Source organism: Dermacentor variabilis, chromosome 4, assembly GCF_050947875.1.
Source record: "Dermacentor variabilis isolate Ectoservices chromosome 4, ASM5094787v1, whole genome shotgun sequence".
NCBI lineage: Eukaryota > Metazoa > Arthropoda > Arachnida > Ixodida > Ixodidae > Dermacentor > Dermacentor variabilis.
The window spans coordinates 4787199-4801812 of record NC_134571.1 but is presented as its reverse complement, the minus strand read 5'-3'; the positions used below and the strand labels follow the sequence as shown (position 1 = coordinate 4801812).

The window sequence follows — 14614 nt, the reverse complement described above, 5'->3', positions numbered from 1 at the left end:
TTCTGGACCCAAATCGAAATTCACGATTGGTCAAGTTCGTTTCCGGGTTGCAAATCGTTCGTTTCCGGTGCACAAATTAATCAAGTCGTACTTACTATACCGTACTCAATTTGTAGTCATTGAAGGAAAACATTCCTCAATAAAATCTATTAAAACAGGTGTGAATTAAGCATCCTGGGACCATTTCTGTTCATACTTTGTATTAATGAGATTGTCCACATTGATGAAACAGCCCATTATATAATCTATGCTGACGATACGAGTTTATCCTTTCCAGGCAAATAGTGTGCCGATTTGTGTAGTCGAGTGAATAGCGCACTGTCTGAAATTAATGCATGGGCTCATATGAACTCCCTAAAACTAAACATTAATAAAACGAAGCCTGTTTTATTTCACTCCCGCCACACATATGTCCAGCTACCCACCATATCGTTAAATAACTCTCACATTGAAGTGGTAAAAAGCTTCAAATCACTGGGCGTGTATTTTTCACAAAACGTGAGTGGGATGATCGCGTGAACTACATTATTAATAGACTACCTAGGACAACCGGCATTATGCGCCGCCACTGCTACTATTTTCCTACCTCTGTTAACATACTCATATATAACTCTTTATTTTCCTCTCTATTGAATTACGCGTTTCTTGTATGGTCAACAACAACAGCTTCAAACATTAGCAAACTTTCCGTCTTGCAATAAAGTGCTCTACGCCTAGCCTCTAGAGTCGCATATCGCTACCACACTGCAGAATTGTTTAAGAAGCATCACATCATTCAGGTTCCATCAATTTATGATTACAAGCTATGCCGTTTATACAAACTCGGTTTGCTGAAAAATAATGAAGCCATGACAAACCTAGCAAGGCTGGAGAAAAACTTCCTTGCTTATAATATTCGCCATGCTAAAGTGTGGTATGTCGACAAGTGGTAGAACCAATTACGGAAATCAAACGCTAAAATTTCAATTGCCTACACTTCTAAACCACATAATAAAAGAAAATAACATTGACATATCTAGTACACCACCAAATCAACTGCGCTTAATGTTTGTATAATGACGTGATACGATGAGTTCCGTTTTCTTTATGACTACTGTGAAATCCCCTTTTCAAGCGACATTTTATAACTCCTTTCAGTGTTTCGTCTGAGTCGGTCGTACTCCCTTAGCCGCATGCTCTTATACTTCCCCGTGTGCTAGGGGGTCAGGGCTCCTCAAGCTGTTCTTACAGCTTTTACCTGTCCTCCTCGTAACCTTTTCTTGTTGCGGAATAAAATTCAATTCAATTCAATTGAATCATAAAGAGGTAGGGAATGATCCCCGAGGATAAAGAGAGCACAGAGAAATTAGGATCATGCAGTCAGGCGGCCACTGCTGCTTTGTTGACACCGCCAGAAATGAGACTTGAGATAATCCCCTTGTTCTGAGGAGATAGTTGAACATAATTACCATGAAGTTCGTGGCTAATGCTACGATCATATTGACGAAGACGGAAATTCCTGTTCCAATGCGCGTTACCGCTTCACCCCAGAGAGCAACTGAGGTGCAGACGAAATGCTTCGCCCATGACCGCCGTCTCACGCAAAAGAAGCTACAGCATTAGGAGCAGTGCACAGCAGAGTTTCTCGCACTACTCCGAACCAATTAACGGCGGTGCGCGAGAAGTTGGAAACGTAGCTCAATCCCTGCGGGCCACGGCACAACCGGACACTCGAACGTCGGGGTGCTGTCGTGGTGCAGGCGTAATGTTTTGTGCAACTAATTTGCATTAAGTACTTAAATTGGAACGTCTCGAATGGCAGGTACTTCCGAGGCCGCAAAGCGGGGTTCTATGGCGGCGCCCGTGTGCTGCTGCTTCGCACCAAGTCCGCACCGACAAAGAGGGTGCAGCAAAATCGTGAGCCAGCCCTGCACCTTTTGAAACGGTCGCTGCTTCGCTGAAACGAACGGTTCGAGGCTCTGCTCCAAACCTTGTGCGAGCTAGAAGCGCATTCTGTCTGGCAGCCCCGTTTCGCTGTTCCACAATTCCTCTCTTCTGTTTGAGGGGGAACCGATAGCGTTCTCGCAATGTTCGTCCAGGCGCGAGAAAGCTTTCGACGTTGCGATGGTGATACAAAATGGCTTTCGTCTGTTTTCTGGTCACAGCCATTACGCTCGCATTCAGTGGTCGCGGTCTTGCTGCCAGGATCTTTAGCGACATTAGTCACATACAGTGGGAGTAAGACACTATAACAACGAATTCGTCTTCTCCCCGACGGTATATAAAGTTATGTGTTGCCCGGCACACTCACGACCTTCCGCAAGGCTGCAGGTAGCGGGAAGTCAGGGCAATCACAGCATTCTTGTCGGTTTGGACGTCAACTATTCTCTGTTTCATCATTTCATTAAACAAAAAAAGTTTTAACTTCTTCCCGATGGCATATAAAGTTATGTGTTGCCCAGCACACTCACGGCCTTCCGCAAGACTGCAGGTAGCGGGAAGTCAGGGAAATCACAGCATTCTTGTCGGTTTGGACACCGGCTATTCTCTGTTTCATCATTTCAATTAAACAAAAAAAGCTTTAACTATATAAAGAAGCATTGTATGTGTATATAAAAGTAAATAATCCACAGTTCAGAGCTTCCTCCGTCTGCTCCTCTTTTTCGTCCTTCGGGATCACAGGTGTGTTAACAAGCACGCTGTTTAAACACAGATTAATGATTCAGTTTTATATTGGCGTGGGGTGCACAGGCTGCATTATGCCCCGTCACTGTAACTCTTTCGATGTGCTGGGTCATAGATTCTTTTACACGCCTGCTCTGCATTCAGTCTCCTTGACGCAAGCGTTGTGGAAAGGAACGACTAACAAATGCACGCATGCGTGTGACATACCTACATCACATTCGATTTGCAGCGACTCCTTCCTGGGCAAGGTTCTTCGGCTGGACGTGAGGAGGCGCCAGCACTACGCGGTGCCTGCTGACAATCCGTTTGTTGGCCTCGGACCGTCGCTGCTGCCCGAGGTTTACGCATACGGTTTCCGGAATCCGTGGAGGTGCACTGTTTACTCAACGGAGGAGGGGCACGGTACGCGCGACTGTTTCGTGTGGAAGCCACACACGCTACGTTGAACGATGCAAACACAGTTGTGTGGACACTGCGAATGATGTTTTATATGAATGACGTCTTTTACAAACAGGTGTTCCAACTAATGTCAAACAGGACACTGGTCGTGTGTATTTAGTCCGTAATAACATATAGTTTTAGAATAGCGTTTGTCGCCTTACGTACGTGAGACGTAATCACGTTTGCGGGACGTTACGTTGCGCGTCCTTTCAAGACATTTAGTTCACCGTACGGCGTACGGGAACGCAAACCTAAGGAAGACGTTATAAAATAGGGCACCACCCTTTTGTTGCTATGCCGACGCGTCTCGTTAGGCGTACGGGCGCCGGAATCGCGAAAGACCTCAAAAATTGGACGCGTTATGCGCTCATAACTAACGTTTCAGGTGAGCGTAGAGTAAGCGAAAGCTCATTACAAAAGTTACTGGCGGCCAGCGCGAGTCAGAGCGCAGCGAGAGTTCACGCTGAAGCGGGAGCCATGGGTGCCGCCATGTTCGACAACGCTATGTCTTAGCTGCGTAAACATTCCAACTTTAAACTCGTCAAAGAACGTACGTTATCACAGCGCACGTAAACCGCAGAAGCCCAATAACGTTCAGAGCATGCGCAGTGATGACAGCGCTATTTCTTTACGTACGTAATGCGTTTACGTTTGGTTGCAAACGCTAAACTGAAACTGCCTCATAAACGCTATCAGACCTGGTGCGGCTGCTGTGCGGAGACACGGGGGTCGAGCAGCCGCACGGGCCCGAGGAGGAGGAGGTGCACCTGGTGGAGGCCGGCAAGCGTCACGGCTGGCGCCAGGGGACTCCCTGCTCCGAAACGTGCCACCGTCCGGCCAAAGGTGCGCGAGGCTCAATTCTCTCCATGTGGCGCCTTGCCGTCGTACGCGGCTCAGCTGTGTCGGAACTTGTCTGGGTGTTGAGACGAAACTTTCTTCATTGCGATTTTGGTTTCGGTTCTCCCAAAACTTTTGAGTTCTGCTTCGACGGGAAGCAAGAAGTATCGGTTCGAACCGTTTTGAGTTAATTCGCATAACCGTAGAATAATAACTGGAAAATGGCACAAATTTATTTTGTACAAAAGCTCGATGCCGCTGCGAAGCTGCACTAAAGATTACGCTGTTGTTTGTCCTTCCGGCTCCACGTAGTTACAAAAGAATTTTGTACATCCAACACCAATGTTGTATTCTAGTGAAGCAAAGTTGCATTGAAAGTGAGAGAGATGAGAGAATATATTGGAGGGAACGCAGCCGTCCAGCCTTCCCTCAGGGAGAGAAAGATAGGGATGAGGACAGGCACTTCGTGTTTCAAGGGTTCTTTCGCACCTTGAATCTAGGCCTGGGCTAGAGACTTGATGGCTCGCTTTATTTATATGTCCGGTCAATAGTCCAGTAACACTTTTTCACTTTACCGCCTGTTGCAGTAGCGGATCCAGTGCCTCGTTTTAAGGGGTGGTTGCTCCAAGTGTGACAGGGCGGGGGTGTCGTCTCTATTTTGTTACACGCAGTTACTGTTATCGCAAGACTCCCACCATAGAATACCATAGCATAGCATAAGCTGGGGAACAGGTGGAAGTCATTCGTCTGCTGCTAAACGAGCTGCCCGAGCCGAGGCCCAGCGTCGTTGCCGCAAGAATCCAGAGGTGCGCTAGGCCGAACCCGGCATTGGTTCAGCAAGTGGAGCATATATCCATCTATTTCTCCGACCACAAATCTTCCTTCATGTCAATAAAGAAAGGGGAGTGAAGTGTTTATTGAAGAAGGAATATGGTGCGAAGAATAAAGAGATCTCTGTAACTGTAGATACATGTCGTGATCGAATTCTCTGCCTGAATATATTGAAAAACCAAAACAGCTGAAGAGCTGCGCACAACATTTTGCATCAGGAAGTAACGTAATCATCGGCATTTTTTTTCTTTCGTTCATGGTTTTTTTTCTTTTCACAGTAGCATTCAACCCTATATTCACCAGTTGTGCATAGTCAGAGAATGAAGGGCACAATCACAGTCACACACTGAAAAGGCAGCGTTCATACTGTGGATGGAAACGCTGGTTTCATTTTAGAAGGGTGGTATAGGATAGGCACCTCACCAAAACGGGGTACCAGTCCGGTTGTATATCGAGTCAATCATAAACATAATTTAGGTGCAGTGTCATCTGGATGAAATGTACCCTTGTAATACAACCGTTTCGGCGTTTCGGCCTATCATTCAATTTTTCCAAGAACTCTGCATTCCCATAAGATTAAAAAAACACATCGAAAGGTGCATTATCACCAGATGTCGGCAACAGTATCGCTCAGTATGAGCGATAACCTCAAAGTTTTTTTTAAAGTCCGTTGGAGAACATCCCAAAGTAGGATGGCGTCGATGCATCTAAAACAATGTTCAAATGTCTCTGGCACATCACAAAGGCGACAGTTAAGAGAGGAGACAAAGATACCCTTTCTTTTGTCGCCATATTTTTACCGGCATGGTTTCCCTATGAAGTTTATAAACGAATGTTTTGCAGCAAGGGGAGGTACACATTTTACGAACTCGCTTTAGTACATCGTGGCCTGGCCATTTAATGTATAGTGATCGGTAAAATGGAGGTGGGAATAGCATGGCCAGTAAACCTTTGGATAACGTTTTACGTGACACAGAGTACATTTATTCAGTGGAAAACCAAACTGTCACAAAACGAACCGCCAAGTAAACTATTTGCATGAACCCTTGCAAGCGTAAACGCGACGAAAAATTGGAAGAAACTACTAAATCAGGTAACGACTTAACAAGTGCGACTTCCATGAGTGACCGAATTATAGGATGCGAAGTATGGCGAAAAAAAAAAAACGAGACACTATTTGCCGCACATAAAGATGTACTAAGCCCAGCCCATCTTCACTAATAGACCTAAAAATGTTGTCTCCCCTCATGGCCTGAAAAGTTGAAGACCGTACGAAGGTTGCAAGGATTCAGTGAAAGCGTTGAATGTTGTTGTGAAGTCTGAGGTCCATGCGGCCAACGAAGTTTCCATGGATGGTGCCGTGCCAGGTACTGGGAGAAAAGGTTCCGAGCGACGTTTAGGAGAATGAAGAGAATGGAATAGATTCAACAAAAGTACACGGTTGAGATTTACAAAACCGCTCCAACTATCGGAGCACACTATGGTAGCGTCACCCGCTGTGGTTGCTCAGTGGCTATGGTGTTGGGCTGCTGACTACGAGATCACGGGATCGAATCCCGGCCACGGCGACTGCATTTCGATGCGGGCGAAATGCGATAACACCCGTGTACTTAGATTTAGGTGCACGTTAAGGAACCCCAGGTGGTCGAAATTTCCGGAGTCCTCTACTATGGCGTACCTCACAATCAGAAAGTGGTTTTGGGACGTTTTTATTGTAATTAAATAATTTAATTTTAATTTTTATGGTGTCGTCTTAGCATGGGGGGGGGTCCGAATGTCACACTGTTTCCGAGTGTCATCCTCCTTCATAGCCGTCTGGATGCGCTTTTTGTGCCTTCGTCGTCATTGTTCTTGGTTTCCACCAATCTTGCGTCAGGAGACCAATACCAGCGTCGGGGAAACGATGGCGGCGGGTGACCGAGTGCGTCGGTAATCCAAGCGTGTCGGTCCACCGAGTGCGTCAGGAGGTCGCTTGCCCTTTTCCCACCAACAGGAGTTCGGCTGCCCAGGGAAAGAGGGGAACGTCTGCTGACTCCGATTCTGGCGTGGTCGTGCCAATTTGGGCTGCTTACAGCTGTGAGGAATCGTAGCATGAAGCGTGACATCTGCATGTTGTCGGGTTGCATCCCCCTCCCCATTGAACGGCTGTCGGGCACAACAGCACCCTTGCCTCCAGATGGTGCATAGGGAGGTTGAGCTGTTCGATGCCTCTCGGCTGGCTTGATGCCTGCATTGTTCAAAGCCATGGGCCGCAGCTTCTGAGAATGACGATCTCTGGTCCAAGACCTCTTCGTATGTGTGCTCTGACTGGACTGCATAACTGCAAGGGCACAAGCTCCAAGGAGCGACCGCTGTCAGCCACACACAATGCCTCAAGCGCCACGTGCACGCCACTCTATCACCGGGTTGTACGAATTAAAAAAAAAGTGAAAACACCTTAGCGAAAAGAAAACCCTGAAATACAAGGTCCACGTTCATTTGGACAAGTACCCAGAAACTTCCAGATATGCTTCAAACGTGCTTCAAGAAAATGGCGTCCGCTATGCGTGTGGAAGTGGAGGGTGAAGAAATAATGCCAGAGGAAGTTTCCGAGAAGTTTGGCTGGCGCGTCGCCGGTGAGAAGAAGACCCAAGAGCAAGAGAGCAAGCTAAGTCTACGGGGCGCCGGCGGCTGCCGGGCATCGTCGCCCGCAGCGGAAAAATTTCAAGAGCAAGCTACTCAAGGCAGCGAGGATGCCTGTGTTGGCGAGGCAAGATATCAAGATCGTCATGCGTCCCAGGGGAGGTCTGGACATTGGGGAAGTATCTAGATTCGAGATGAGCCGAGCCATGGTCGCAGCTGCGAATGTGAGTGGTGAGGAGGTGACGCAAGATGTTGTTTGCCCGAACAAACAGCAAAGCATAGTCGTTATCAGTACGCCTAAGCGAGAGAACGCGGACCGCTACTCGGCAGTCAGAAGCCTCACTATCAACGGCACGGCACACGAAGTGAGCGCTTACGAGACCGCACCCCACGGCACCGTTAAGGGCGTCATCAGGGGTGTCCCGATGACGGACCCTATTCAAGAAATCAACGACTACATCGTTCAAGACTATAACCGCACTGCTATGCAAGCCAACCGCATCGGCAAGACGACAACGGTGGTCATCGCATTCGACGGCGACAAGGTCCCGAACTACATCAGATACGGCAACCTGCTGGTCGAGTGTTCGTTGTATCGCAAGCAGATCGATATGTGCTACCGGTGTGGTCGCCTCGGTCACCGGATGGACGTTTGTCCTAACCCCGAAGACAAGATATGCCGTGGTTGCGGCATGAAGAATCCTGAAGAAAGCCACGTTTGCAGTAACCCCAAGTGCAGCCTCTGCGGGGGCAACCACCTCACCGCGGACAAGGAGTGTACAGCGAGATTCAAGACGCCATACGTCGTTCGTAAACGGCGTTGGGAACGTCAGCAACGAGAACAGGTGCAGCAGCAGCCGAGGGGGCCAGCGTGGCAGCAGACAGCGTGGCAGCCACCGAGCGGGCGTCGCAGCCGCTCCCAGACCAGGCGAGGGAGAAGCACGAGCGATACCAGGTCACCATCGGCAGCTGGGGCTCGCAGGCGAGAATCTCGTTCGAGGTCCAAGTCGAAGACCCGGCGGAGCAACGGCGCCGAGAAACAGGTGGGCTGGGCAGCGGGGTCTCCCGTCGCTCTCGACAATAGCAATTTCCCTCCCCTCCCCTCCTCCCGCCCTTCCAAAGACAACGAGTGTAGGCACTGTTTGGAACTCAAGGAGATGATAGAGAGGCAGAACAATCAAATCAAGAACCAAAACAATCAGATAAAAGCAATGATGGAGCATATCGAGACGCTCAGTAGAACAAAGAACAGTGATAATGACGTCAGTGCAGTTAAAAGGAAAGTACCCAAGAGAGACACCACCAGCGCTACTCCAGCGGTGACGAAGCTGATCACGTCACCGGCGCAGATCACATCACCGGCGTTGACGCAGTCAGTGACGCAAACTCCACAGACAGAAATGGCAGTGGTTGCCATGGAGGAAGAGAAGGCTGAGGCCGCCGTTGCTCCGACAATGGAGTCGGTCATGAGCATGCTTACGCAAATCTCCAGCCAAGTTTCCCAAATGTCTGCGCAAGTGAACAATCTAACAGTAAGAATGGATAATGTGGAGGCCAAATGCAGCCAACTCTCCGTTAGAGTCATGACGATGGATGCGAAAAATAAGCATCTCACCGTTGCCAAGATGAAGTCACCACGGCTTAATCTACGGGTCAGGCCGCGAAAAGTTGGTTCCGTGCGCAAATCTACCGCTCAAAAAGTAGAAAATGACGAAGACTAAAGGAAAGCAGAAAGAGACTGCGACGTTATTTCAATGGAACTGTAGGAGTATTAGAAACAAGATAGGGGAGTTACAACTATTCGTTGATAAATTGGACCAAAAACCGGATATCATAGCGTTACAAGAGACCAACGGCCGGGCCAAGCTCGCGGGATACATTACGTATACGGACCCTAGCGAAAAGGGTACTGCGATCTTGGTCCGCAGCAACGTGGCGGCCACACAACACGTGACCGCTCAGCGAGGCTGCGAACATACGCTCATCGAAATTCACAGCAGAAGAGTGGGGAGGGACAAGAACTTTTTCGTCCTGAATGCTTATTGCCGACCGTCCAGTAGGGTCATTGACTTAAAGGCACCATATTGGACTGCATTAAAGAAGCAAAAACAAGACCGATTTTAGTGCTAGGAGATTTCAACGCCGCCCACACGATGTGGGGTTATATATATTCGTCCAAAAGAGGAAACCAATTGGCTAAAGCTATAGAGGATCACGACATGGAGGTGGTTAACGAACCGGGCGTACCAACCACGACAGGCACTAGCACGGTCAGACACACCACACCTGATCTGACGCTAGTTCGGGGGAACCTCGACGTAACTTGGCGTAACACGGGGGAAAATCTTGGGTCGGATCACGATATAATTTGTGTAACCCTCGGGGGGACTGACATCAAGGCGAAACTGGGTCAAGCCAACATTACAGACTGGGACCGGTTACGTAGAAGCGCAGACAGTGAAGGCGAGGACGAAAACCAAGACACCAAGACGTATGAGGCATGGGCCAAAAGCAACGCGAATTTGTAAAGAAATTTACGCAGAATATTACTACGACCACGCAAATTCCCTTCGTAGACAGCAGGCTTAGTCACATGTGGGCGGCCAGGCACGGTCTTACTCGAAGGTGGAAGAGGCAAAGACATAACAAGAAGCTTCGCAGACGTATACACGCGCTCAACAAGCAAGTGACCGAGTATGCGGAACAACTATGCAGGGAAAACTGGATGAAGATGTGTGATGACCTGCAAGGCACACTGTCTACGAAGAAGACTTGGAAGCTGTTGCGACACCTCATAGATCCATTAAAAAGCAAGAGCGCATGCGTTCGAGACCTCACAAGAACGATCAACAGTTACGACGGGAACGGGGAGAAGCTCATTCGTGAACTCACAAGTAAATACCTCAAGACCGAGAAGAGCGGTAACCCGACTCACTAGTATGAAGGCGATAGCAACGTCGAGATGGACGAAGCCTTCACCGAACTGGAGCTGGTTGCGGCCATCGATGAAAGTAATCAAGGCAGCGCACCGGGAATTGACGGCGTTACATACAAGATGCTAAAAAATATGGGCGATAAAAGCCGAGCTGAACTGCTAAACCTCGTCAACGCGTCCTGGGAGAAGGGTTCGTTACCGAAAGAATGGAAAGAAGCGGAGGTGCATTTCATTCCCAAGCCGGGGAAACCACCCCACGTCGACAATCTACGCCCCATCTCCCTCACGTCATGTGTAGGGAAGGTGGTCGAGCGTATGGTGTTCAAGAGACTACAGAGACATTTGGATGTCACTGATCAGATGCCACCGACCATGTACGGATTCCGGAGGCACCTGAGCACGCAAGACGTCTTGGTGCAAATACACGAGCTGGTTATCAAGCAAGCGAAGACCCCTACGCCAAGAGCTATCCTGGCGCTCGATCTCAAGGGGGCCTTCGATAACGTCACACACGAAAGTATTCTTCGTAACCTGCACCAAACGGGATGCGGAAAGCGCACATTCAAATATGTGCAGAATTTCTTAACCAATAGAACGGCAACCATCAAAATTGGAGAGGGGAAGTCGAAACCGATAGCCCTAGGAGACAGAGGCACTCCGCAAGGATCGGTTCTTTCGCCGCTTCTCTTCAACCTGGCACTTCTCCCTCTCCCGACTTTGCTTCAAGACATAGAGGGCATAGATCACGCTCTCTATGCAGACGATATCACTGTGTGGACGTCGAGGGCAGCGTCGGAGAGTTGGATGGAGGAGACCCTTCAAAGAGTGGCAAAGACCGTGCACGAGTTCGCTAAATCGTGCGGCCTCAGTTGCTCGCCACAGAAGTCCGAGTTACTCGTCATCAAGCCAAGAAGAAAGAAAGGAGACCAAGAGAACGTACGCATCACCATCGACGGGACGACCATAACACCAACCACGCAAGCACGTATCCCGGGTGTCATCTTCCAGAACAATGGCAAGGCGGGGGCGTCGATCGACAAAATCAAAGTTTCAACGGAACAAATTTCGAACATGATCAGAAGAGTCACAAACAGACAAAGGGGAATGAAGGAGGACGATGTACTGACGCTCGTCCAGGCCTTCTTGACGTCGCGCATCGTTTACGCGGCGCCGTACCTCAAGTTACTGAAAAAAGACAGGGACCAGTTGAACGTCATTATACGAAAGGCAACCAAGATGGCGCTGGGCATTCCGAAGCATTCTTCGACCGACAAGCTTCTCGGCATGGCCAAGCACAACGTCGTCGAAGAGTTAATAGAAGCTCATCTATCTAATCAAAGAGTTCGGCTCAGTCAGACGTCGGCGGGACGTCGCGTTCTTGCCAAGTTGGGCTGGCAAGAGGCAGAGCGGAAGGAAACGGGGCCGTTACCCAGGTTGTGGGCGCATAAAATCCACAGCAAGCCACTGCCTAGAAACATGAGGTTGGGTCGTAACGACGGCCGCAGAGCGGCTCGTATAGCGGCCTTGGCGGAGACTTTGGGTCAAATAGTAGTAGAGGAAGAGGGGGTCACTTTCTTCACAGACGCTTCGTTACCCAAGTTTTCATCGAAAGCAACGCTGGCAGTTACGACGCGGGATGTGCTCGTAACCTGCGCCTCCATCAAGACGTCTTTTCCAGAGGTGGCAGAAGAGGCCGCGATAGTGCTAGCACTCGCACAGCCCAAGGTGGGAAGAATTGTCACTGACTCGCAAAAGGCGTATAACAATTAAAGAAAGGGGTGGGTGTCTCTTGCGGCACTAGATATTCTCAAAAGTAAACGCGACGTACCTGAAAGGAAAGTTGAGTTAATATGGACACCGGCTCACTCTGGGCTGGAGGGCAACGAACTTGCCCACCAGTTCGCCCGAGAGATGGAACACCGGGTTGAGGAAGGTGAGCCACAGTCCATATTTAGTTACAGAGACATTACGAACCATAAGACGGAGAGGCGCCGTTACCCCGATCCTCACAAATCGCTTAGCAGAGAACAGCAAGCGATCTACAGGCAAATACAGGCAGGATCCTTCCCGCACCCTTACCTTCAAAACAAGATGTACCCGGAAAGGTACGAGGAGGATTGTAACTTCTGCAAAACTCAGTTAGGCACGCTCCAACACGTCATTGGAGTATGCGATTTCATCAAGGCGATCCCCCCACCTCTTAACTGCCCCGCTACCCTACCCCATCCCTCATCCACCCTTACCAAGCGATGGGAGACCTTGCTAACCAGCACCGCCCTGGAAGACCAGCTCGTCCTGATCTCCAGGGGCCAGGCGGCTAGGGAAGCATATGGGTCCCGTGAAGAGGGAACCACTTCCATCGACGGCGTCTAAGAAGATGTCGAGCTCGGCTCAATAAAGTTGTTTCTCTCTCTCTCTCTCTCTCTCAGGTAAGGAAGGCGAAGGGATAACTGGCTTTAGTTAATTTATATCCGCCACTTAGCATCAGATAGCTACATGATTTTTACATAATTCCAAATTGCGAAATCAACAAGAGGGATAACCATCTGAAAACCTTATCGCGTTCCCAAATTGGCTCCGGAGGCCTGACTTATTACGCTTTCCTTCTAGTGTATTTCCAAATGATGCTAACGCGACGCAGTTTGATTAGATAAAATCACCAAATCAGACCAATATTAACAAAACTTCCGAAACAAATTTTGCGCATTATCCAAAACAAGTCGAAATTAAACTTACATTGAGGCACTTTATCTTCAGCCTTGATCTCCGTGTAAGAAAATAAACTAAAACACTGACACTTTCCCTTTTCCAGTGTTCAGCTGTCACGTTTTCACGGATGTAATCAAACTAACTAAAAAAAGTCTGCTTTACCACGAGCAGAAGGGACCAACGACCAAATTGCGAAATCACCAAAACGCAAAACCATATCACGTTCCGGAATTGGCTCAGAAGGCCTCACTTATTCTGCTTTTCTTCTAGCGCACTTCTGAATGATGCCAATATGACGCAGTGTGATTAGAATAAATCACCAAATCCGACCAATAGTAACAAAACGTCCCCAAAAATTGTGCAGGTTATCCAAAACAAGTCGCAATTACATTGAGGCTCTTTATCTTCAGCCTTTCTCCCCGTGTGAGAAAAGAAACTAAAACACTGACAACTTCCCTTCTCCAGCGTTCAGGTGTCACATTTTCATGGAAGTAATCAAACTAACTAAAAAAAAATCTGCTTTACCACGAGCAGAAGAGACCAACGATGCCTTCTGTCTAACAAAAGTTCCTCAAACTTAAGCGTTCCCGAATATTGTTGTCGTCGTCGAAGAAATTAAGGCTCATGAACGCAATCTACAAAACCTGCCTCCAAAAGCACTCCTGCCCAATCAAACATGACTCGTTATGAACTCCCGCTAAAGCACAGCCTATCAACTTAGCTACTTGCACGTGACCTTTCCGAACTGTACGCAACACTGACTCTGTTTGCCTTGCAGTTCTACACGTGTCGTCACGTACGCTTTCCACTTCAAACTACGGAACTAAAGAGATTGTGGCATTCCGTACGCATTGTCAAACGTTGAGCGCGCAAGTAATCTACAAAATGAATACAAAAGAACAGAACAATTAGCAAAGTTTCTTCCTGATTTCTTTTTCAGGCCTTAACAAATTCTTTCAGACGAGTTCGAGTGGGTCGCGGCTTTCCGGCGTTCTCGCAAACTCCGGCCGCGAAGCAGGCAAAACTCCTTCATTTGACCGACACACCTCGTAGCTACGGCTTTAGAACACGAGCCTCATCGTACTAGGAGAGGGGTACATTCACAAACCTGCGCACCCACTATCCCCTTATGTGCCAGGCAGTTGACTTCCTTTGCCCTTGCAAGTGACCAGCTCTTGTGGCAGCCTACAGGAAGCTTCTCCTTGTCCCTTTGCCTACAACGAGACAACCACAATGCGTTTAAGCGACGGTTACTAGGCCAAAGTCTTCGCGAAACTCTCTTTTGGCGACGTGCATCCACGCCGATCCCCGATCTCTGCAAACTCTGAAGTTTGGCATTTACCACCCATCGCTTTTTCAGTGTCCGGCTGGATCCTGACTTTCGCGCCTTTGCCTCTGTCACCTTGGCGCTTCGCGCGTTTGATTCTACACTCCTCAACCGCGTCTGCCTTTCTACTCTTGTGCCTACGCTTCTCTTCACCATCTGTTCTGACCTAAATGAACAGCCATAGGTGACACATTATGGCAGGCCGGCCGAACTTGCCGCCTCCGTATATACTTGGCCTAACGGGCCCT

At 48.7% G+C, this 14614-nt stretch overlaps 1 protein-coding gene across 1 annotated transcript in view; it reads left to right on the top strand.

Moving 5' to 3' along the window:
* Window positions 1-6960, top strand: part of LOC142577689 (HHIP-like protein 1) — a 124624-nt gene extending 117664 nt beyond the window's left edge. Inside the window, exons 3-5 of the mRNA XM_075687149.1 lie at window positions 2894-3066; window positions 3802-3948; window positions 6767-6960. Of these exons, the coding sequence (XP_075543264.1) occupies window positions 2894-3066; window positions 3802-3948; window positions 6767-6960 (514 nt within the window). The remainder of the gene's footprint in view (window positions 1-2893; window positions 3067-3801; window positions 3949-6766) is intronic.
* Window positions 6961-14614: the final 7654 nt, after the last annotated feature.